General features: G+C 53.2%; 1 protein-coding gene across 6 annotated transcripts in view; it reads right to left on the bottom strand.

The window, feature by feature from the left end:
• Window positions 1-2,458: 2,458 nt before the first annotated feature.
• The window catches only part of SLC43A2 (solute carrier family 43 member 2), a 38,286-nt gene continuing 15,265 nt past the window's right edge, over window positions 2,459-25,479 (bottom strand). For 5 of the 6 annotated variants that reach the window (XM_061176590.1, XM_061176591.1, XM_061176589.1 and 2 more), the window contains 9 exons: window positions 15,038-15,130; window positions 13,336-13,469; window positions 13,050-13,252; window positions 12,468-12,614; window positions 9,834-9,972; window positions 8,338-8,467; window positions 5,927-6,000; window positions 4,562-4,685; window positions 2,459-4,000 (listed from right to left, as the gene is read on the bottom strand). In XM_061176590.1, the coding sequence (XP_061032573.1) occupies window positions 3,839-4,000; window positions 4,562-4,685; window positions 5,927-6,000; window positions 8,338-8,467; window positions 9,834-9,972; window positions 12,468-12,614; window positions 13,050-13,252; window positions 13,336-13,469; window positions 15,038-15,130 (1,206 nt within the window). In that variant the 3' untranslated portion in view covers window positions 2,459-3,838. The remainder of the gene's footprint in view (window positions 4,001-4,561; window positions 4,686-5,926; window positions 6,001-8,337; window positions 8,468-9,833; window positions 9,973-12,467; window positions 12,615-13,049; window positions 13,253-13,335; window positions 13,470-15,037; window positions 15,131-25,479) is intronic. The other variant, XM_061176593.1, reaches the window with a different exon arrangement.

The following is a 25,479-nucleotide window of genomic DNA, read 5'->3' as shown; positions in this document are numbered from 1 at the left end:
GCTGCAGCCTGTGGAAAACCCATCCCCTCACTTTAGGGGTCCTGGGCTCCTAATCCTAACCCCACAGAGAAGGCGCCTTACTGCCCCAGAGCCCACGAGAATGCGCCGTATTAAACAGCCCCGGAAGCCTGACTCTGCTGAGAAGACTTCTCATAGTTCTCCGACAGGAGCCCCTTACCATAGGGGGTCCACAGCCTCACCTGCCCCCGGTGGTGTGTATCTGTTTAAATTCATGCAGGCTGATGTGCAAATGCATCGAAAACTCCACTGGGCTTTTTGTGTTGCTGTCTGGGACAGTCCTGCACATGTACCCCCAATACTGGATGGCTCCCCATTTTCAGTGTGCTTGGGGCCCAGGGCAGCAGGATGCCCTCCTCACACTGCACAGCCCAGGGCCAGGACAAGGAGGGCTTGAGGAGAAGTTTTCACCAGGCTGACACCGGGTACAAGAGAAACAAAAAGAGAAACAGAAAGGAACTCACAACCTGCAGCCCCATCTATGGCCTTTACGAGGGTGGGAACCTTCCCTAGTACAGGCCCAGGTAGCGAGAGCCACAGGCAGAGGCCAGGAGGGCTTGGAGGAAGCTAACCACAAAGGAACACCTGGACTCAAGTCCAGGGAGACTAGAGAGGAGTGGGGCTCGGGGCGACACTCCTGAGGCCGGCCTGGCCCCCGCTCCTCACTCTGAGCCCGCAGGGCTGGGCACGACTTCCTACTCCTTCCCACCAGAAGCCTGGAGAATGAGGAGGAAGATGGAGGGCCGAGGCCATGTGGTCCCTTCCCCACCCCAGGGCACTCCTCTCAGGGGTTGGGGCGACCAGAGACTTCCTCCCCCAAGTTACCATCAGCCTCTAGGGCCAAGATGACTCTACTAAGTAGAGCTCACCCCACTCTCTCCAAGGAAGCTCTTGGCTCCAAGAAACAGACACCTCGCCTGTGTTTGCTTCCCTTCCTCAGGCTGTTTCGCCCTGATCGCAAGGCCTGGTGGGCCCTGGGGCTGCTGCTCTGAATGGAATGTCCTGATCTAGAGGGCCTTGGCTGCTCCAATGACTTAAGAACCATATATGAGTCCTGGCTCTCACCTTGAGCAAGTTACTCCACCTCCCTGGGCCTCAATTTTTCCACCTGTAAATTAGGGAGGGTAGTATGAACTCCTGGCTTGTTAGCATGATCCAGTGATGGTAATGGGAAAATACGTAACCCATCAACCCTGTACAGTCAGAGCAAAATGACAGGCAAGGCAGTGGGGGGGGCACCTGTGGTACCCAACCCATCTGGTACCCTGCTCCCATTTTCATGTCTCTAATCCCCACACACTATTGGCCCTAGACTATCTCCCACCCTGAACTCTGGTTTCTTAATGCCTGCTTCTTCCCCCAAAGTGCACACACCCTGCAGGTGGGTGGGAGAGAGAGGCCGCAGCTCCCACTTTGGCTGGGCTGGGCACTGCTGGGAACAGCACAGGCCATGTCTGTACAAGCTCAACACATTCTCCCAGCTGGAAGGGTGGAAGGGCCCTTGCTAATCAGCGCTTCCCCAAACTGCACTCCTTTGTCAGTGGGTCTCAAATGTTGGGGGTGGGGCACCAGAACCACCAGGTGGGGCTTAGCAAAGTGTAGACTTCGGTTTCCCTCTAGGTCAGCGTCAAGGCCCAGAGGCTACGTTATTAAGCAGCACCCCGAGAGCTCCTGCTGCACGTGGTCATTGGGCCACATGTGGAGGACGGCTGTGATGGTTAAAGCCATTCCTTAGTCACACACCACACCCCCCTGGAGAGGCACACAGCCCACCAGTGCCGAACTCACTTGACCTTATCTCAACATTTCCCGAATCTGACTATAACGCTGTTTTAAAAAATGAGAATAACCTTAACATCTCACAGAACTAGCATTCTGAGGAATGCTTTGGGAAATGTTGATCTCAGGCTCTTTTTTTAAAAATGTCTGTTTAAAACAAATATTTGCTTTTGAATATGAGTGGGCGAAGCCTAGGGAGATTAGGTGCGTTCAAGGGGCTCGGGCCTGGGCCTGCCCCTGCCCCTTCCTGTTGCCACCCGTTCCTCCGCCATATCCTGCCTCTGCTCTCTTTGAGCCTGTGGCTCTCCTGGGGTCACCCTGTGTCCTGAACTTAGGAGGAACCCTCAGCATGGTTGACTGGTGACAGGAAGTCTGAGCAGGGATGAAAGGGGGTCAGGATTAGCCTGTCTGGCTGGGATAAGCAGCAGAGGAGGGGATGGCCACACTTCTAAGGTGTCTGCACAAGCCCCATTTGTTTGGGGGTGGGGCGGGGGAGGAAGGTCTCTTCCTGGCCCACTGCCCCTCCCGAGACAGCAATCACACCCAGAGAGATGGTGAGCCGCTGGGTACGACTGGGGCAGAAAATCTTGTCTTGCCTTTTCTTCTCAAGCTCAAAACAGGCACATGTAGTCATTAACTGATATGCTAGAAGGGGCATCCCTTACCAGGAGGAAAATGGATTTATTGCTTTATAAAAAGGAGTCTGATAAAACTTAAAAGGAAAAAAAAAAAAACAACAACCACCAAAACAATTAACCTAAAAATCAACCCACCCCTCTCAGAGCTCCCAGGAAGCCTCAGACACATTTCTGAGGGCAGTCAAGGTGGGTGGGTTGGTAAGCCAGGCCCGCCTGGCAGAGGAAAGGGGGCCTCGCCCACATAAACAGCTCCAGGGCCCTTGGAAAGTCTGCCAGCAGGGGGCGCTGTGGCCCTGCAGCCTGGGACAAGCTCCCAACCCTGACCGGGGCTGGCTCCTGGGCGCTGGGCTTGCTGTGGGCCTGGCTGCCTCGGGGGTGGCTCTGGGAGGATAAGGGCAGACACCCAGCGCCCACATCCCACCACCATCCCACACACATCTCTCATGCACAAGACACGTACACACAACCCACACGCACACACACCCCTAGGTCTCTCACAAATCCACCTTCCCACCCGGGCCTGGACCTCCACGTCTGTCAGCCACATCTTCACTTCCACCCCCACGAAAACAGCGGTGTGTGTGTGTGTGCATGTGTGTGAGCGCACGCGTGTGTCTGTGTGTGGTGCCCCTTTAATTCCCTTCAGGTCACAGACTGGACAGAGGGTGGCAGTGGAAACGTGCCCCCGGCTCAGGCCCTCAGGGAGAAGGGAAGGGACTGCTGCTTGGCCTTGACCACAGCTACTGAGCCACATGTGACCATCCAGCCCTCCATCCCCTCCCCAGGCTTTAAGCCAGGGGGCCTTCTCCACCGGCCTCGAACAGGAGGACAGGCCACGGACAGGCCACAGGGGGCTGGAATCACAAAGGAGTTAGCACCAACAACAGGAAGCGGGTCCTTCCTTCCTCAGGCAGCTCAGACTGGCCGGGGGAGGAGGTGAGGGGCCAGGCGAGGCGGGTACAGACAGTGCAAGCCTTTGTCCTCAGCAGGCGTGGTTGGTGGACATGCAGCCGAGGGGCAGGTGGTGGGCAGTAGACGGCAGACTCCTCTGCTTTGGCAAGAGGCGGAATCTCGACACACTGGGGGGAGAGGGCCTGCCTGCCTGGGGTCCTCCTGGCTGCTCCTGCAGGCACCACGGAGCCCCGAGGCTCCAGGGCCCCTCGAGGGTGGCTGAGCGAAGTCCAGAGCGCCTCTGCTTCCAGCAGGAGAAGCGCCTGACCAGGCCCTCTCCCATCCTTCCACCGCAGAGCTCCGAGGCAGGACCAGGGCCCTGGGAGGGAGTGAGGACTCCAACATGGTGAAGGACAGGACCCTAGGGGTGCGTGGAGGTCCTCTGGGGTGGGGAGGACACCGCTGAGTCACTGAAGCAAGGGCGGGACGCCACAGTTCCAAGGTGGTGGGCACTACACAAAAGCCTCCCGGTTGGACGAGCCGTTGAGCTTGAGGAAAAGCTTGTCGTTCTCCCTCTTCTGCTGCAGCTGCCTCTCCAGCTGGCGCCGGTAGCAGATGAGGTAGAGGGGAAGGCAGAAGCCCAGCATGCTCAGGACAAGCAGCCCCACATTCACCTGCGGAGGCAGGGACGAGAGTTGCCATCAAGGGCGGGGGGTTGGGGGGGGAGGGAGGGAGCAGGCAGGGGCTGTGGTCTTTGCAGAGCCCAGTTCCAGCCCTTTCCTCGCTCTCAGGTTTGGGAATGGGGAGAAGGTCACAGGAGAGGAGAGGAAAAACAAACAACGAGTTTCAAGAGGTCGGAGGGCCCGTCGTTCCACATTCCAGCAACAGAATTCCCCAGCTGTCCACGGGCTGGCCGCACTGCCACCGTACTGATCTGAATCTCTAGGGGCGGGGCCGGGATTGGGACAAGCTCACAGCACCTGGTTAAGGATCCGGGCCTTTGGCAGGAGCAGGGACAGCAACTTGGTTCGATTTACCCCAAAATCAGGTCCAGAAAGGACACTCTTCTCCTCCTGTCCCTCCTGCCCATTCACAAGGGGTCCCTGAATTGATCCTAACCAAAGTTCCAAACTGCCTGTCCCGGGGTTCTAGAAGCCCCCGAGTGATGCCTCCCAGCTCCCAATCAGCAGAGTGGGGCGGATGCCCGTAACCCTCTGCCCCCCAATCCTTCTTACCCACAGAGGGTCTCCTTGGAGGGGACCCATCATAGCCAGAAACAGGGGCTGCTGCAGGAGAGCGAAGAGTGCACTGACCAGGGACTGCAGGCCCGTGAGGCTGCCAAACTGTGTGGAGGGGTACCTGCCAGGGCAGTAGAGAACCTGTCACCACAGGGGCCATGCTCCGGCTTCCCACATGCTCGTCCTCAGCCTGGCCCCAGGTGCTGGTGCCCCCAGGCTGCACCTCCGGTGGCAGAGAAGAGGTGGGAATAGCCTCAGAGAATGGTGGGGTGTCCATCCTTGGATTGCTTTCTGCTGAGCAGTTCTGCAAAGCGAATTTGTCTTTTGGACCAGCATAAGGCCCCGGGGCCCATGGGTGTCTGGCCAAGCCGAGTGGAAAATGTGGTGCCAGCAGGAGTCTGCAGCTTGTGAACCAGGCCCAGGGAGCAGGTTGGAGGCTGGGCCTGGCTTGGCTGCACCCTCTTCCAGAGGAGCGTTGTGTAATCACGGAAACATAGCATCACGGCCCTCGGACGACTCCCTCAGACTCTGCCAGGGCAGCCACAACTTCCTCCAGGCCTGGGGGGTAGGTGGGGGTGGAACATGCAGACCTGGAATGACCCCCATGGGATACTGTTGAGAGGGGGAGAGAGTTCTGGCAAAATCTTAGCCAGATTTTGCCAGAACTCTGGGGCCACGTCAGGCATCGTGGTCCCAGAGGTGAGAAGGGACTCCTAGCAAGGAACGGCTGGAGGAATGGGCTAATCTTTGGTCAGAGGGAGACAGTGGATGGTGTTTGGGTTCCAGTGTTTGAGCCAAGGCCCGGCCCAAGGAGAAGGAACAACTATGGATCCTTAGGCATGTGTGGCCTCTTGGAAAAGGAGACAGGTTTCATTTTAGCCAAGGCCTGAGAAGGCTGTGGACAGAACCAGCCCTTTGAGGCCCTGGGTGGGATCTGTCAGGCACATCCTGGGCTCAGTTATTCATGTCACTGCCGCCGCTGAAGCCCACTTGAAGCTCACCGTTGAGCTGTGGGCAGCTAGCACCCACCCCCCTGCCCTTCCCACGAGCAGCCAGAGGCAGCCTCAGAACCCGGCTGAGCAGCAGTCCCCGAGGCAATAACGAGCGGCGCCTTGGCTGGGGGAACTGACTCCGTGTTAAATGCCAAGGCTTGTGGGCACCCAACTGTCTGCCCACTGACCTGCTCCTGCCAGGTATGGCCTTCCCCTGACACACCCAACAGAAGCCCTGGTACCTAAGGCAAGAGGATGAACCCCAAGTGGGCAAGATGGCCCCCTTCAGGCCCTCAGTCCCACCAGGAACCTCCCTCAGGTCATTCCCTTACCCTCGGCCACCAGGCCGCCCACAGCTCCCAGGACTTACACAGCGGCATACAGGCCCCCGACGGCAGAGTGGATGAATCCTCGCACAATCGTGTGCAGGATGAAGGAGAGGATCTGAGGGAGGGAGAGCAGAGTGTGAGCAGGAGACATGGAGGGTCTCACCTCGTCCCCTTGCCCCAGAGCTCCTGGGGTCCTGAGCGGTGGGAACACTGGCGCCCTGGAGTCAGCTTGTGCCAGCTTTCCAGGGCCAACTCCTGAACTGCCAAGAATTTTGAGAGCCGATTTTAAGTTAAACACAGTCACTACTAACAGTTCAATCGTAATAAACGTACAATTCAACAAATTACAGTTGACCCTTAAACAACACGGGGGGCTAGCGGTGCCGACCCTCCACGCAGCCAACAATCCACATATAACTTATAGTCGGCCCTCTGTATCCACAGTTCTGTATCCTCGGATTCAACCACCCACGGATCACGTGGTACTTAGTATTTACCATTGAAAACCATCTGAGTATGAGTGGACCCGCGCAATTCAAACTTGTGTTGTTCAAGGGTCAACTGTACGTTGAAAACAAAGTTAATGAATACTCAAAACCCAGCACATCCTAATTATTTTATTCTGTTTTACCATTAGCCGTGCTCTTAAGGTGTTTTTTTTTTTTCCAAAAATTTTTTTATATTTTTATTTTTGGCTGCACCACGCAGCTTGTAGGATCTTAGTCCCCCAACCAGGGATTGAACTTGCGCCCTCAGCAGTGAAAGCGCAGAGTCCTAACCACTGGACCACCAGGGAACTCCCGCTCTTAACGTTTTTTAGTCTACTGTAAATATCGTATGATGGTGTGTTACTGTGTCTCTTTCCAACTCCACAGTTGGTGACACCGTATTGGTTGATATCAGCCACGACGAGAGCACTTGCACCGCGGAAACTGGCAAACACTAAAACCCAGGGCTCCGCCCATCCTGCCCCCATCTAGAGTCTGCTCTTAAGTGTACATACGGACATAGCACTAAGCAGGAGGTCACTAATCACAACTCCTGCCTTTGCGGACCTGAGGACTGTGCCCAGGTCTCCCTGCCTGGTCACCCAGGCCCTACTGGTAGATGGCTGTCCCTCTCCCCTCTAGCTCTGCTTTCCTGAGGAAAGGTCACTGCTGGCAAGCTTGGCAAGCTTAGCAAGCACTTGTTAACGATTCCTGAGAGCCACGAGCTGTCTACTTTGCTCCCAGGACCCTTTGTTTGCTCTTTGCACACAGCCCTGCCATCGGGCTCAGCAGCCAAGACCCGTTTCCGGGAATGTGGGCAGTGGAGGCGGCGAGGGCTGCTCTCTGCAGTGCTGCGAGAGGTCTGTGCCTGAATGTGCACCCATCCTTCTGCAGGCTCCGCTTTCCACTCCAAATGCCTTGCTGCCTTTTCACAACTTGTCTTTCAATAAGAACTGGATAAAACACAAAGCAGATGACTGTCCTCACTGAGCATTGCCCCGCGACTGGACAAGGGTGGTCAGGGCAAGGGTCTGCCGGTCTTGCGGAGAGGGCCACCACCAGGAGGCCGGGAGGGCACCAGGGATGCAGCAATACTCCCATCCGGAACTGGTAGAGCCTCCGGTGGTTTACTCTGGCTGCACGCGGTGTCGGCACAAACACATGGTAGCACCTGTGGGTGGTGCACACCTGGATGTCCAATGAACTTCTACGTGCGGCCACTTGTAGAAAGGGACTCTTGCTTTCCTCCTGGACCTGGTCCAAGATACCATCTGGATTTGGGTCACACCCATCTGGAAGCAATACCACCACCTGTGTTCCTTCCAAGTTCATAAACTTGGGGATCAGAACTAGAACACTTCTGGGGACCTAAGGGTGGAGCCAGGCAGGTAACAAAATCTACCTTTCTCAAACCCTCTGCCGAAAGTCAGGTTCCAAAGGTACTGGAAATCTTGTGAGAAGGAATTAAACTTTTGAACCCAGATGCCAAGGGATCGTCGGTCTTTTTCCTGCGGCTCCCCTGTACTGGAGGAGCAGACGTTCCCACCAACGCCACAGACAAGCCAGAATTCTTTGGACATCAGACTTCAGCTGTTTGAGCACATGCAAAACAAGCAGCCACACAACTACACCACATGGTTCCAGAAATGGTAAGATGATGGTATTCATGGTATGCAAGATGCCTAAAGACCAAGAAGAATGGTATACTTTCATAGAGAAGAGTCTTCTGTGAAAGGCAATCTGAGTTTCATTTACAGCTTGCTCCCAGCATCATGCACGTACAGAGCCTGGCAGGTAGGAGGCCCTTGGTAAATCACAGCGGGCTGGTTGATAGGTTGGTTGGTTGAATTAAACACATGAAAAGTCACTGTTCTCTTTGCTGATGGCTCCCCCATGAGACATCACGCACCTTTCAGTCTCATCACCCCATACCCCACCTGGCTTCTCCCTCTCCCCATACCCACCTGTAGAGGCAGGTTGGGAATGAGGCAAGTCACCCCAAAGCCCATGAGCAGCAGGTTTGTGAAGGCGAAGGCCCGCATGGCATTGGTGATCTTCTGGATCTGCCGGTCCCGCTTCTTCTTCTTCTCACCTCTGTGGAAACGCAGAGCACACACTGGAGCTGGGGGCTCCCTGGAGGACAGGCTCTCCCAGGAAGTCAGGTCCCGGGAGTCACAGCTTGTGGACAGTGCAAGACTCAGAGACCACCCGCAAGCATGTGCTAGGGACTGTGGGGGCTAGACCAGCACGAGGGACACTCCCCACTGCACCCACTGGACTGAGCGCGGAGTGTGAACCTCAGTGGAGAGGTTGGACGCGAGAAGACACGAGGAGACGGGCGTCAACGCCCTGCGTTGCTTCAGTGAAGACTGAGGTCCGATGATGGGGAGGGAGGACGAGAGTGCGCCCAGGTCAGGATGTGGCAAAGCCTCCTTCACTACTGGCTCCAACTTCACCTGAATCCTGCAGGGAGCTGACACTAAGCCACATAATAAGCCAAAAAAGGGAGTGAGTGGATTTCTCCTTGGGCGGCAGGAAGGGGTGAAGGAGCAACGGGTATGCGGCAGATGGAACTGGAATGGGCACCAACAGCCTTCTGGCTGTAGGACCTGACCTACATAACAGAGCATTCTCTGTAATTATTTCCCTGTGAATTCACTGTTACTGATTCCAGCCTCAACACCCACAAAGATACCCCACGGACAACTGTATGACATCCAAGGGTTCAGAGATGTGCAGGGAGGCCCAGACCCACCACTTTCTCCCTATGTGACCTCAGGCAAGCCACTCAGATGCCTAGCTTCAGTCCCCTCATCTGTAAAATGGGTCTAACTCATCGAGGTGTTGGGAGGCTTACCTGAGATGTTGTGCATTAAGGGCTTGGCACAGGGCCTGATACAGTAAAGAGGAGCTTATTGTACTACGGGGGAGTCAGAGAAGACAGCATTTAACTCATCCTGTGATCTTAGAACCCAACCCTTCTGTAAGGTAGGGCTCCGTTCCCTTGCTTAATTCTCACAATCATGAACAGATCTATTGACAGATCTATTAAGGTTATAGCCGTTTACTACTCACACCCAGTGAAGCAGACCTTGCAGGCAAACAGGACCACTCTAAGGATGTCTGCTGGTGCACTACTTGTGTTAAGGATCGGAGGGCAGCCCTAAAAGCAGGACGTTTGATAGCTGTCCGCACAGACCTTCCTCTGGTTTCTCTCCTTCTCTCTTCAAGAGCTCCGTGCCTCCCAAACTTTTGCGTACAAAAGACTTTCCTTACAGAAGCAACAGACCAAAATGTGTGCTGAGCTGAGCGAGGGCAAAACCAGCTTTGAGCACAGCCCTCTCTCGCCTCTCCTGCTGACTTTAAAACCTAACCCACCCACGCTGATGCTGCCTAACACCTGACCGGTGGGCTTCTCCCTCTGGGGGTGGGGCCCGGGGCCCGAGCTCCGCCTACGCACTGGTTGGCGTCTTTCTCCTCGGGCTCCTCGGGGGCGTCTTCACACTCCTTCAGCCGCCAGTCCATGATGTAGCCAATGACGGGGGCCGTGAGCAGGCAGAGCAGCTGAAGCACGCCGAAGATGGAGGTGTAGAGGCCCACTGAGGACAAAGACGGGCTGGGTCACGGGGGCTGCCGGCAGAGGCCTGCGGCGGGCGCTGGGCAGAGTCTGGGACCCCACAAGCCCTTCTGGGATCTTCTCCAGAACCGCCCCCTTGTCACTGTGGGTCATGAGGGGAGCCCGGAGACCTTAACCTCTGAAATCAAAGCCAGAGCGAGGGGCAGGCCACCCTTTTCTTTTCTCCGAAGTCCTCGCCTATTTCCAAGAAACAGCTGAATGAAATCCAGTATGTCACAATGACTTCCCCCAGAAGGTCCAGGAAGTCTCTATGACTTTGGGAACCACAAAATTACCAATGCCTGGGACTGAGGCTTTGTGTGTGACTGGTCATCAGTTTTCTGCCTCTAGAAATATACCAGGAAGGCACCACTCACAGGGGCTCTGACGTAAGGGCTTCAATCTTCAAAGGGCCTTAACATTACGATGGGATTTCTCAGACAAACAGAAGCTGAATGTTGACTGCCCCACCCCCAAACACAGTGCTGGCCGAGAGGGATGTCTGGAGTTCAAGGAGAGGTGTTTCTCCGTTGAACAGAGACCGGCTAGGAGAGGATGTCATGTGTTCCCTGACAATCCCCCGTCCCCGGCCCCCACTGGCTTACCGGTAGCCATCACTGCATCAAGAAAGCAAAAGTGAAAAAGCAGAGAGGAGTGAGGTCAGCAGCAGAAATGTCAAAGGTTGTTACAGGGGGATGGGGCACGGAGGCAGGCTAGCTCTGGGCCCGGCTCACACGCCATTTCCCACCAAGCCCCGACTCTCAGAGTGTCCAGCACGGGTGTCTGCGGACGTTTTCCTGCCAGCTGGGGTCTCACTCGTGTGCAGCTGGTGCCTCGTCACAGGCGGGCTGGTGAATCAGGCCTGTGGTGTTTGCGGGGGACCGTGATGGGAAAGCGGTGTGGGTGCAGAAGACCTGGCAGAACCTGGGCCTCGCTGCCCTTGTTCCCTCCGAGGGCAAAGAATCCACCCCACACCCAGCCCCAGTATCTCACTAGCCAGCGCTGGTCTCCCGTCCACCTACTGGCCCCCTGGCCCTCATAGCCAGACGTGTGTGTTTGTGTGTGTGTGTGTGTGTGTGTGCGTGTGTGATGTCAGGCACAACTGCCCACAGGAGGAGGATGGGGAAAACCAATGCCCTGTCAGCTGCAGACCGAATTTCCTGGCCCAACTTCCTCTACTTCTTGAAATTGACCTTTTGAATGCGGGAAACAGATGGAAAAAATGCCTCTTGGGCAGCAAAAGAGTTCTCAGAGAGTAAAAGGCCATGACTCAGCAGCGGGGAGATTTGCCTTCCAAGGGCCAGTGAGGGCCCTTCTCTGTACCCGTCAGAGTCTCCACCTGTCTGGGCCTCAAGGTTTACAATAGAGGGCAAATAGACACGATAGGTCATCTCTCCCCAAAGCATGGCACACAGATTTTCATGAATGTTACATAATAAAAGGGTTCCTGTGGTAGAAATATAGAAATATAGATCATTGGACGAAACAAAGCTACAGGTTATTTTTCTTCCTATCTTTGCGTTTGCTACGAATTTTTGTGAGGGCGCGTGATAGGGTTTTTCCACATTGCTTCACGTCCGAACACCCATTTTTGGAGTAGAACCTGCATTATCTGTGCCTCTTTGTCACCTTCCCCTTTTGTTAAGGCCGGGTTTCTCATCCTCTTTAAAAACTTACAATGCCTAGCAGATCTTCCCGGGGCGGGGGGGAAAACCAACCCAAAAGTTGCACACCAATGAGACAGCCAATAAAAAGGATTTACCAGATGTGTTTGTCCCGCTTAGGGATAACTAAAGCTGACTCAGCTCAGGCCCTGAGGAAGTACTGACTTTCTTTGTAGAATCAAACCTCTAATCAGCTTGTGTGTTCTTTTGGAAAAGTGGCAGGTGGGTTATCAGCTCCGTTTAGCAGAAGTAACAAGCCTGGACTGGATTACCCACGAGGAAGGCGCCACCTGGCTCTGCTTCCCAGTTCAGGGCACAGACCCGGTGCAGGCCCAGGAGCCCCAGTCTCCAGCCGCAGTAGCCCAGCCCCCATCTCGGCCCCCAGCCTCTCCACGCGGCACCCCTGCGGTTTCCCGGAGAATTCTTGGCGTTGGGTTTGACTGATAGTCTTTCAACAAGCTCTCAGGTGGAGTACCGCATTCTGTGCAGTGTTTTCATTTACAAACACACACGTCAACCGTCCCCCTCAGGCAACAAAAAACACATCCCCATACCCCAAACACACGTAGTTATTTTAGTCCTCTCCTCCCTCCTAAACCGGGAAACTCTGACGGGGACATGAAAGGACAGTTGGGCCCGGCTGTGATGAAATGGCTCTGACACACAATCAGGCCCTTGGATTCTGCCATCTCATGGCCCTGCTGGTCCAGCCCAGCCCAACACCCTCCAGCCAGCCGGGCAGTGGGCTTAACCTCAGGCGGGCAGGAGTAACCACCACTCATGGGCTGCGCCCTGGGGCCTGGAGGCCACCTACCTACGTCCTGGTCGCCGCTGACCAGGAACTGGAGGATGTTGTTCATGGCGCCCATGTAGAAGATGAGGCGCAGCTGAGTGACGCACATGGTGACCAGGCTGAGCAGCAGGATGGGGCTGAACACGCTCTGCATGAACGAGGGGGCCGCTGCGGGGAGAAGGGGCTGCTCAGGGAGAACCGGGCGGCGCCGCCGTGGCCACGGCCCACCCGCCACGCAGGGGCTGGGCGCGTGGGGCTGAGAGCCCTGCTCTGCCGACCAAATCACGCTGGATGAGGTGGACGGCTGGGCGCAGGGGTTAGGCCACCCAGCCGTACGAAACAAGCTGCGTGAGTCCCTCACCCTCGCTGACCCTTCATCTGTAAGGCAGGCTGGATGGTGCCACCGGCCCTTTGGGGATGAAATGGGGATTAAGGGAGATGGTACCCACAAAGCCCTCAGCGGGCGCTGGTCCCCCCGAGGGGGCTGCAGCTTCCACATCTGGACCGGCCGCCCCCTCCTTGTCGCTGGGGTGCGGGTGTGGGTTCAGAAGCCCCTGCTGACAGCTCAGGCAGGCTTGGGAGGCGGGGCCCGCACGCAGGTACCTGCGGCATCGGGCTGGCACTTGACCTCCAGGTCGACGGTGGACAGGCACAGCTTGTGGCCCTCCTGCAGTGCCGCCTGCTCCTTGGCGCTCCGCATGGAGCTGCCCACGCTGAGGCGGCGCCCGACCGTGGTCACCTGCTTGTAGAACTGCTTCCCAGTGATCTTGTGGTCAAAGCCCAGCCAGCTGAACTTGATCTTCACCCTGGAGGCCACAGGAGAGTGTCTGTCGCGCTGCCAGGGCCCCTAGCCGGCGTAGGGGTGGGGGCAGACCGCACGCCCACTTACGTGTAGTCCATGTCCTCTGGGCCCGGGAAGGGCTCCAGGGGCCAGTTAAAGAAGCAGTTGAGGAAAACCAGCCCGGAGCAGCCGGCCCAGACCACGAGGATGACGATGAAGGAGGCACCGAAGTCGTAGATGACCTGAGAGGCACAACAGAGTAGCAGTTGGAGTCAGGGCAGGGCGGAGGGCAGAGTTAGCAGAGGGAAGCCAGAGCGGGCAGCGGGTAGGGGCACCCAGCAGTCCTGTTCTCCCTGCACTCAGCTGCGAGGGGAGGCATGGCCCCAGCAGCCTGGGTGTTTGGTCGTCAGGCACCTGCATTCCAACAATCTTAGCTCGCCCTGGACCAAATGGCTCCAGCTTGGACCAAATGTCATCTCCTTGGAGAGGCCCTCCCAGACCACCCATCACTGTCACGTCACTGGCTCACAGTGACCAGCCCTGGCTGAGAGTTTTGACTTCTTGATTCATTTCCTCATCTGTTATTAGGCCAGCTCCCTGAGAGGAACCTCCAGCCTTGTCCACTGATGTTTCTCTAGGACCTTGAAGCATACACACGGTAGGTGCCAAAAAAATACTCAAGGAATGAACAGTTGGAAATCTCGCTTTGCTCCTCTGTGAAATGGGTGTGACACTGGCATGTACCCTCACGGTGTCGAGGTGGGGGTCAAGCGGGTAGAGGGCTCAGGACAGGGCCTGACAGGTGAGAAGCCTGCAAGCCTGTTAATGTCATTATTGTCATTGATTTCGAGCACAAGAGTCCCCAGAGTAGTGGCAGACAGTGGCCCAGCTACCCAGGGAGGGGACCAGCAGTTAGACATGGAGAAGAGGAGGAGGGGGAACCTGTAGGCTCCTCTGCACTCCAGAAACTCGAGGATCCCTAAAATCCACAGACGTCTGGCCCCAGCCCCTCCAAGCACCTCGATGCCCAGGTGGCCGGCCCATGTCTTTTTGTTTTGTTTTGTTTTGTTTTTTGGCCGCGCTGTGTGGCATGCAGGATCTTAGTTCCCCGACCAGGGATCGAACCCGTGCCCCCTGCAGTGGAAGCGTGGAGTCTTCACCACTGGACCCCCAGGGAAGTCCCTGGCCCACGTCTCCTGTGACTCCTCCTCCTCCTGCCCTATGGCCTCTGCCCCTTGGACCTCTCAGGAAAGGGGATTTATTTGGTGCTGGTGCCACAGAAAGGAGAAGCCCCTTCTGAAGCCCTTTCAGGAGCAACAGGATTTGGAGCAGGAACTGGGACTGATGAACAGTGAGGTGTTTGCTCCATCCTGACCCTGTGTGACTTCCATGGGCTCAGAATCCTGCCTGGGAGGGAAACAGCTGAACCAACTTGGCTGAGAGCAGCGCTCTGGCAGTGGGGAGCAATACAGCCCAACAACAACAGACCTGGGGGTGGGGGGTCTAGAGTTAGACTCAAGACTGGGGACAAACACTCAGCCCCTTTCTGTCCCCAGCCCTGAAACGCAAAGGCAGCCTTCAGTCACACCTTGCAGTGATATGCTTGGATTTCCCAACCCCCCACCCCCCCTCCCCCAACCCCGGCCCAGCAGGTTTCTTTTCTTACCCCCATGGTGCCCAGGTGCTTCCTTCCCCCAGGTGGGGCTTGGGGGAAGGGGGGGCCCCAGCGCCCACAATGACTTCCCTCTTCTGGGAGTGCTGAAGGAGTCTTAAAAGAGGCCTCTGCTCAGACACTAGTACACACCCTCACCTTGACTCCTGGGAAGGTGACTGCCGAGGAGGCATAGGATCCAATCATCAAGGCAATAAACGTGGACCGAAGGTCACCAAACATGTTGGGCAGCTGAAAGATAAGAAGCAAGGGAGACTTCTGCTGAGAGAACAGGCAAGGGAAGGATGAAAGAGGAGGGGAAGAAAGAATCACGGCATCCTCAGGCACCATTTCTTATCTGCTCTCCTCCCTGTGTAATTCACGGGGGCATCAGTCCAGGGGTAATCGCGGCTAACTGAAAGTTTTTTCTTCCCAGACTGAGGTTGATAAAGGAAGGGGAGGAGAGTAATACAGAACTCAGACTCTGCACATGAAGACAGAGCTGGTAGACTTCCTGGCTGGCAAGCATCCCTCCTCTCTTCTCCGGCACAAGCCAGGTCCTTCCGCCTTTGCAGGGTTACAAGGAGATGCCAGCAAGCACAGCTGGGAGCCTGAGGCAACCTTCAAAGGGAGCAAGGCTGTTAGAAGTAAGAATCTATGTGAGGATGAGATCATCATTTTATAAATAAAAATATCAGTGTCCCAAAAGGACCAGATGTCAGCAAAGGCTGCTTTTGGTTCTGAGAAGAGTAGGTCACCAGAAGGTGCCAATCAGAATTCTACAGCCCCCAGGGCGGACGAGGGGGCTGGCCTGGAAGTCCTGCGTCTGAATTTCTAGGTCCAAGGAGGGCTTTCCCCTTTTCCATCTGGAAAGAGCAACGGCAAGAGAGGCTCAGGCTCTCTTCCCTGTGAGGCCACTCTTCCCATCTCACAGCAGCTTGTTCTGGGTCCACTCAACACGACTGCGAAGCTAAAACCCCCAGTGATTCCATACAAATCCAGACATGGTATAATATGGCAACTCGGTCATGGATCCAAACAGACATGGGGCAAAGTGCATCCTCCTCAAACGGCAGTCTTGGCTGCTCTCGCTAACCTCAGGGGAGCTCGTACCGCGTGGTGAGGGTTTCCCAGCCACACCCACAAGGTCCCTGGCATTGAGAATCGCTCCCTGGATCTGCCAGCCTGTTTCACTGAACTCAGGTGTTTATATGGACCTAATATATGTTCCCCTCTCCCTCTGTCTGGAATCATTTTGGGGTTTTATCAAACATGGACCACGTGATGGCTGCCCGCAAGCTAATCTGCTGTTGCTGAATGGAGGCGGTTTGAATGTGTTTATCTACCTGCCCCTCATCATTTCTGCCTGTTTTGACCACAATTAAAAATGAAGAAGGGGCATCATCAAAATTTAAAATGTGCTTCAAAGACACCATCAAGAAAACGAACAGACGCACAGAAGAGAGAAAATTTGTACAAATCATCTATCTGATAGGGCACCTGTATCTGCAGTATATAAAGAACTCCTACAACTCAGTAAAAAAGAACATATATAACCATTTTTAAAATGGGCAAATAGGGCTTCCCTAGTGGCACAGTGGTTAAGAATCCGCCTGCCAATGCAGGGGACACGGGTTCGAGCCCTGGTCCAGGAAGATCCCACATGCCGCGGAGCAACTAAGCCCGTGCGCCACAACTACTGAGCCTGCGCTCTAGAGCCCGCGAGCCACAACTACTGAAGCCCACACGCCACAACTACTGAAACCTGCATGCTACAGCTACTGAAGCCCGCGCGCCTAGAGCCCGTGCTCCACAAGAGAAGCCACCGCAATGAGAAGCCCGCGCACCATAACGAAGAGTACCCCCCACTCGCCGCAACTAGAGAAAGCCTGCGCGCAGCAAAGACCCAACGCAGCCAAAAAAATAATAATGATAATAATAAAATAAATAAATTTATTTTAAAAAATGGGCAAATAGACATTTCTGAATAGACATTTCTCCAAAGAAGACATACAAATGGCCAATAACCGTATGAAAAGATACTCAATATCATTAATCATAGGGAAATGCAAATTAAAACTACAATGAGATACCGCTTCATACCCCCTAGGGTGGTTATAATAATAATAATAAAAAAAAAAAACACATAATAACAAATGTTGGTGCTGATACAGAGGAATCAGAACCCTCCTACACTACTGGTAGGAATGTAAAATGGTACACAGCCACTTTGGAAAACACTCTGGCAGTTCCTCAATTAAACACAGAGCTACCATATGACCCAGAAATTTCACTCCTAGGTATATATATACCCAAGAGGGATGAAAATATATGCCCATGTGTACATGAATGTTTATAGCAGTGTTTTTTGTTTTTCTGGCTGCACCTTGTGGCATGCAGGATCTCAGTTCCCCGACCAGGAATTGAACCCACACCCCCTGCAGTGGAAGCGCAGAGTCTTAACCACTGGCCTGCCAGGGAAGTCCCCATTCTTTATAATATACAAAAAGTGGAAACAACCTCCATGCCCATCAATGACTGGATAAGCAAAATGTAGTATATTCACACAATGGAATATTATTCAGCCACAAAAACAAATGAAGTACCGATACATGCTATCAATACAACATGGATAAACCCTGAAAACATTATGCTACGTGAAAGAAACCAGTCATGAAAGAGCACAAAATTGTATGATTCCATTCATATGAAATGTCCAGAATAGGCAAATCCATAGAGACAGAGAATAGATTAGGGGTTGCCTAGGGTTGGGGTAGAAGAAGCTGGGAGGAATAGGAAGAAATGCTGATGGGTACAGAGATGTGATTTGGGGTGATATGATTGATTCTGGTGATGACTGTGTAGCTCTATAAATAAACTAAAAACCATTGAATTGTATACTTTAGGTAAATTGTATGGTATGTGAATTATGTCTCAATATCACTGTTAAGAAAAAAAAAACATGAATAAGAGACTTGAGATGTTTTGGGATCCCAGGATTTAAAAGGAACATGAATAAATCTATAGTGTATGGCCAACAAATCCATCCTATGGCATGAAGCCAGGGTGGCTCTCCAGCCTACCCGAAGAATCCCCAGCACACAAAGAGCTCTTCTTCCAGCCCCCTGTGTCAACTCAGTCTTCTCAGACAGGGTCAGAGGGAGATAAGGAGCATATGGAAACTCCCCCAGCCAAAGACAGAGGAAATGTGATGTGCTCATGGGTGCCCAGGCACATCCAAGTGAGCACTAAAGGTGCACAATCTTACTCTTTGCACACCTGCCTCCCAGGTATGCTGTGGTTCAGAGGACATGCCTCGGTTTCTGAGCTCACATATTTGGGCTGTGCCACGCTGGCTACTCCAGCAAGGCAGCCTCAGGCATTTCTGGGGCCACATCTGCCCCAGGGAGAATCCAAAGATTAGTTCTGCTTGTATGGAAAGAGGAAACTGTTCCAGCCTGGGATGCCACTCCAGCCAGGGCATGTGGAGGAAGAAAGGGGTCATAGAGCGCTCAGAACCCAACCAGAAGAGCAGATGGAGGACAAGAGCCACTCGGTGCAGTCAAGCCAGGAAACACTTTTGTTGCAGTAGTCACCTTTGGGCAAAAAGAGTGTCCCCAACTTTTTGACAGGGCGAGGGGATACTTCTGAAGAGCAGACTGCTTGCTAGGTAGCCCTTTTCCTTCTACCCTAACCCAAGCTAGAACAGAACAACAGAGGCTTGGGGCTAGTGGGCAACTCTGACCTCATCTTCTGGAGTCTTCTCCCCAGAACTGGATCCAGAACAGGCAAGAACAGGAAGCTGGGGGAGGAGACTGACTTGACATCTGGTCCTGGATGAGACACTTGCCCTCATGCCTGGAAAAGGGCAGTAACCTTCCAGCTGCCCTCCTTGCTTCCCTGCCTCTCCCTGCCTGGAACATTCTTTGCAACACCCTGAAAATTCTCCTCCCTAACATGTTATTTTAGTCAGCAGGGCCATTCCTAGGGTGTACAGAGCCTCAGGGCAAACCACACTATGCAGCCTTCTTACCAACATGTACATCTTGTATTTAAATTATGATTATTTTTCCTGATTAGAAGAGCAATGCGTGTCCATTGTAAAACATCTGGAACAAAGTACACATAAAGAATGAAATAGGGGGCTTCCCTGGTGGCGCAGTGGTTGAGAATCTGCCTGCCAATGCAGGGGACACGGGTTCGAGCCCTGGTCTGGGAAGATCCCACATGCCGCGGAGCGACTGGGCCCGTGAGCCACAACTACTGAGCCTACGCGTCTGGAGCTTGTGCTCCGCAACAGGAGAGGCCACGATAGTGAGAGGCCCGCGCACCGCGATGAAGAGTGGCCCCCGCTTGCCTCAACTAGAGAAAGCCCTCGCACAGAAACGAAGACCTAACACAGCCAAAAATAAATAAATAAATAAATTTTAAAAAAAGAATGAAATAAAAATTCCCCTGATAGAGCCATGTTACCATTTTGATATATTTCCTTTCAATCTTTTTCCCATAAATACCTATAGCTTTGTAACCAAACTGGGATCATATGCTACATATTATTTTATAAACTTTTTCCTTTTTACTTGATATATTACAAATATTTTGTAATTTAGTATTCATCTTCAACATAATTTGTAACAACTATCCGGTATTTCCTTTTCTGGATGGTCTATAATTTATGCAACCATTTCTCTGATGTTCTCAGAGCCTTTTTAATTTTTATCATAAATAACATTTTAATGAACATTCTTGAAGATAAACATACATGCATATAGCTATGATTTCCTTAAGGTAAATTCCCCAAGGTAGAATCATTTGGCAAAAGGGAATACACATTTTTAAGTTTTTGTGATACTCTGTGCCAAACTGCCTTTCAGAAAACTTACACCAATTGAAATTGAAAAAACTTATTTATTGATTGTTAATGACTTTGAACATTTTTTCTACGGTTTTTAAAATCAGTCATTTATATTCCTCATTTATATTCCTATTGTCCTTTCTTCCTATGAGGATGTTAATTTGTTCATATTGATTTGGCATAGGCTCTTTATATATTAAAGACCCTCACAGTTTGTCCATATACTGTAGGTACGTTTTCCTAGTTTGTCCTTTACCTTCTTAGTTCGTGGTGGGTTTTTTTTTTTTTTTACCAATATACGTGCTTAAATAGGTAGTCAAAGTCTCTTTCAGCTTTTAGGGACTACCTAACATTTGTGTCAGATGAAATCTCTCTGAAAACAGTATCAAGGATGACCTTGACCAGCGAAACCCAAAGCATAAACATCCTGGCAGTAGTCAATGTGTGGTCACAAAATATCAAGCACAGGAGATGAGAAGGTTTCCCTGGGGGCGTTGTTAATTATTTTTCATATGTTAATACTAATTGTGTTTTATCCTTTAAGTTACTTCCTTCCCTTCCTCCCAAAGCTGTCATGCCTGCCAGAGGAAATTTCCCCCATTTGCTGTGCCCAGGAGCAGCTCGTTCAGAGGATTTTTCCTTATTATTAAGTTATATAATAATGTAACATAGTTATGTTAATATACTAAATCATATAATAGCATTATTATTATAATAGCAACTATTATTATCCTAAAAGCCCTCAAAACATCCTTACCAGATAGGTGTCACTTTTAAAAAAAAATAAACTTATTTATTTATTTATTTTTGGCTGTGTTGGGTCTTTGTTGCTGCGTGCAGGCTTTCTCTGGTTGCAGCGAGCGGGGGCTACTCTTCATTGCGGTGTGCGGGCTTCTCATTGCGATGGCTTCTCTTGTTGCAGAGCACGGGCTCTAGGTGTGCGGGCTTCAGTAGCTGTGGCACGCAGGCTCAGTAGTTGTGGCTCGCGGGCTCTAGAGCGCAGGCTCAGTAGTTGCGGCACGTGGGCTTAGCTGCTCCACAGCCTGTGGGATCTTTCCAGACCAGGGCTCGAACCCGTGTCCCCCGCATTGGCAGGCAGATTCTTAACCACTGCACCACCAGGGAAGCCCCAGGTGTCACTTATTACCCTCATTTAATGGTACAAAACTTTAGGATTAGAAAAGTCAAGGGACTCCCCCAAGCTGGTAAGGGTCAAATTTGGAATTCAAAGCAGGTCAAGCTTATGTTTATAGCCACTGGGTTACTCTGTGTCTTGGAAAACTCACATGGCCCTTGAAGGGTACACACTTGATTTGGGGGACCAAGGCAATTACCCTTATCTCTCACACCTCTCTGCGTCCCTTATTAAGCATTCTGTTTGCTCTCCCCACTAGAGATTTCTTTCATCCTTTCCGATGCTCCTTTTAGACCTACCTGCCTCCTTCTCTCCCCTTGACCTTCCTTGGCCGACCTCCCCACAGTCCAGGGCCACACTGTCAGGTGGACTTGCATTTGGCTGTAGACTCTCTTGTTTCATCTTCTTGTCTGAGTCTCCTCCCCCATTGGTCTCCACATGACCCTCCCTCCCTCCCTCCTCTCTCCTTCTGCCTCTGCCTGACCTCAGCTGTACACAATGGCCACTCAGAAGCCCTGGTGATAGAGTGAGTGGTGGCTGAGTACTGAGCAGAGTGCCCTAGTACCGGCTTGAGGGTCGGGCGGAGGGGGAAGGACCATGTCTTCTGCCAAGTAGGAAGCTGTAGCTGAGCTGCAATGACAGATGCGGGGAAAACACTCAGCAGGGGTGGCTTCCTGACCCTGGGCTCACAACTGCACTTGCAGGTGGGGGGCGCAGGCCCCCTCCTGGGCTCTGGGTGCTTCCCACCACCACCCCTGCTGCCTCGGGGAGGACTAGGGCTGGAGGGGGTTCGGCCAGGCAGAACCGGCCCTCCGTGCTGGCCTGGCTCACATGGGGAGGCCATCCCTGCGTGAGCCGGTGGTGACTCATTCTCTCAGCTCCTGGGCTGCACTGTAAACAGGCTGTGTGACCTTCCCAGAGGGGAAAACAGCAGCTGCAGATGGCCCCTCCCCTGGAGTGCTGGCCACAGAGCGCTGCTACTGGATGAGAATCACCAGAATCCTAGGCTCCAGCACGGTGAGGGTGGGCTGTCCTCCTTGGAGGACCCTCTTTAAGATGCCTCTCTTCCCAAGGGCCCCCAACTCAGGCCTGGGGCTTGCTGGCAGGCGGGACAGAAGAGCCGCTGTGTAGCCACCTGGCACCGACTTTCCAAATCAGTGATCTCCCCAGCACACCAGCTGGGGGCTCCCCCTGGTCCTCAGGGAGCAGCCGCATGCCACCCCGGGTGGGCGAGGGGCTGGCATTCTGGGCCTCAGGCCCCTTCCAGAGGTGAGCCTTGTCCTCAGGTGGCGGCGGTACACACGCAGAGCTCTGTGCAACCTGAACAGGCCAGGATCCAGGTGCCAGTCGGGACAAGCGGACTCAGCAAAGCCAGGCTCTTTTCTAACCCTTCACAACTAGCAGCTCCAAGCACACACTGCCCGGAGAAGGTCCTTGTGGTCACCTTTCCGCTCCACTGCTGAAGGGGTGGGGAGGAGGGGCTCCACACCCCCAGTCACCTCATCTGCTTTCCCAGCCAGGTCCATCCCCGATGTCCCCACTACACGTTCTGTCCACCCCTGAACGAGTCACGTGCTGGGGCAACTTCGGAATGTGGAGCACTCTGATGGGGGAATTTTTCCCAGGCCAATGGTGATCAGCTGAGTGCTCTGGGTTCTCAAGGCTCAGAACAGAAACCCAGAGGCAGAGCTGGCTCTGGGCACTGGGAGAGTCCTGCTCACCTGGCACCTGGGGCATGTAGGATGCCTTGGGGACCCTCTCCTGGCCTGAGCAGGAATGCTAAACTCCCACACACACCCCCAGGGGGCATTTGCTTCACTGCTGTACCCCGAATCTTTTCCCTCCCCTTCTCTCAGGTGTTTGAAGAGGGATATTTATTTCTCTTCAAACCCAGATCCCAACTCCCGTGGGGTCACTTCTTCCTCAGGTTCAGAGTAAGACTTCAATGAATCAAATAGGGAAAGCCCACAGAAATTTTTCATTAAGGAGCCTGGCAACATTTTGTAATCACTTTTCTGGGAGGGTTTCAGCTCAGAACCCCCCGTCTCACCCACACTGACAGGGGTCAGAGTAATGAAGTGGAAATGACATGTTCACAACATTGGCGGCATCTGTTCCCATCTCTAAGCAACCCCGGCCCCGGATCGTCGGATGGCGGCCCACCGGCTGGTGTTTTCCTCAAGCCAATGAAGCGAGTTAAAGACTTGTGCAAATGCGAGGCCTTGAGCAAACAGACCAGAGTGTGCTGTCCAGATGTCCGGGGGGAGGCTGAGGCTCGGCACCTCAGGGTGTGCCCTGTACCACCAATGACCCGCACCCTCCTCCTCTGAGGGTGTCGCATTGCCCGGGGCCCTCTGCGGCAGGGACCTGGGAAAGCCAGTTCTAGCCATTAAGCAGCCCACCTGGCATGGGATCCAGTGTCTACTCTAGGGGTCAGGATCACCTATGAGTACACACCTCTCCGGCTCTGTAGGGAGGTCTACAGGCCTGTGGGGAAAAGGCATTCTGCCAACTTGGAGCCCCCTTTCCACCAATGGGGGTAGCAGCTCACTGTCTCTGGTCATCTTTATTTATACCACAGCCCATGCAACACAAAACTCCTTGGGACTCAGAAAGTCCCCCAATTAAGGTTTCCCTGGCAACATTCCCCCCAGATTCCCAGGTTATAACGGAGTGATTACCCATGGCCCCAGAGCTGTTGTAGATTTGATTTAGGAAGCTCCTAAAGGCGACCCTGAAGACTCCTTTGTCCCCACAATTAGAACATGGGTGGGAGACCCAAACAGAAAGTACCGTTGTGCTGCAAGCTCGGCGTCTCCGGGAGCCGATCCTTATAGTTCTGCTTTCTTAAAGGCCTGGGCGGTGTCAGAACGAGATTCAGCTCTGCTCAGCAGAAGCCTCGGCCAGCCCAGGAACATTGCCCAAGAGCTCCAGCCCTGCCCTCACTGACCTGCTTCTCGTTCCCCTTTTGGGGTCTGTTCTGGAGAGGCTCCTTATCTGAGGCCTCACGGGACAGAGGAATGCCCAAGGAGGTCCCTCAGGCCAGGGGCAGCGTGGGGAGGAGGAAACAGATGACATAAAAAGTGCTTAGGGGGTTTCCCTGGTGGCACAGTGGTTAAGAATCTGCCTGCCAATGCAGGGAACACGGGTTCGAGCCCTGGTCCAGGAAGATCCCACATGCCGCGGAGCAACTAAGTCCGTGCGCCACAACTACTGAGCCTGCGCTCCAGAGCCCGCGAGCCATAACTCCTGAAGCCTGGGCGCCTAGAGCCCGTGCTCTGCAACAAGAGAAGCCACCGCAATGAGAAGCCCGCGCACCGCAAAGAAGAGTAGCTCCCGCTTACCACAATTAGAGAAAGCCCGCGCAGAGCAACAAAGACCCAACGCAGCCAAAAACAAATAAATTAAAAAAAAAAAACCTTAAAAAAAAAATAGTGCTTAGGGAGTTGGGCCATGAAACTAGAAGGGGAGTGAGCAGGGGCTGGGGGTGGGTGTCAACCCCTGCTTTCCAACAGGGAGTTGTGATTGAGCAGCTTCTTGGTGCCTCTAGACCAAAGGTTGTTGGACCTTTTCTGTAAAGGGACAGAGAGTAACTATTTTAGCTTTTGCAGGCCATGTGGTCTCTGTACAACGACTTCACTCTGCTGCCACAGCACAAAAGAAACAAGTGGGAGTGGCTCTGTGCCAGTAAAACTTTGTTTACAGAAACCTGCAGTGGTCTGGATGTGGCCTGGGGGCAGCAGTTTGCTGACCTCTGCTCTAGGTCCAAGAATGGGGACCTTAGAGGACAAGCCACCAGCCTCCCTTAAACAGATGCCTGCTAACCAAATGCTTCAGGTGATGATCAGATGGTTTTCTTGCCTGGTCACTATCTGGCCTGTGCAGCCTTTACCTCCCTCTGGGAGAGCCAAGAGCTAACAGGAACACTCCTGCTGCAGTGCGTTTGGCTTCACACAGACCTACTAGAGGCTGATGAAAGCAACAGACCCTCCTCTAGAAAAACGCACCTGCACGGCACGTGTGCGCGCGTGCGCATGTGCAGACACACACACACACACACAATTTGCTTGCTTGCTGAGAATCTCAACGGAGTGCCCAGCCCTCCTGAAGCTTATTCATGGACCACCTAGAAGCCTAAAAAACCTAGGGTAAGACCCCTTGCTCACTCAGAAAGAGAACTAATTTTTTTGTATGTGAAAGAGTGCTCAAAAACACACACAAAAAGAGAGAGAAACAACCCTGTAGAAAAAGACAAATGACACAAAGAAGCAATCACAGAAGAAATACAAATGATCACAAAAAAGAGGTGAAAAGATGCTCCATCTCACTAACAAAGAAAAAAATTTTAAATCCTAGTATATCAGTTTTCACCAGATTAGACTGGCTAATGTTTGCAAGATTAATGACAGGGTATCGGAAGGGGTGTGGAGGAAAACCTCTCAGACATTCTGGAAGGCTAGCATCTGTGTATAACCTTTTGGGAAGACCATTTGACAATCTATATTAAAATTTAAAACATGCTGATCCTGGGGCCCAGCAATCCCACTTCCAGGAATTTAGTTTACAGAAATACATGTACAGGGATGTTCACTTCGGCAGCATCATAAATCA

The sequence above is a fragment of the Eubalaena glacialis genome, chromosome 19 (genome assembly GCF_028564815.1).
Source record: "Eubalaena glacialis isolate mEubGla1 chromosome 19, mEubGla1.1.hap2.+ XY, whole genome shotgun sequence".
Lineage (NCBI taxonomy): Eukaryota > Metazoa > Chordata > Mammalia > Artiodactyla > Balaenidae > Eubalaena > Eubalaena glacialis.
The sequence above is the reverse complement of the archived record's forward strand: the minus strand, read 5'-3'. Positions and strand labels throughout refer to the sequence as shown.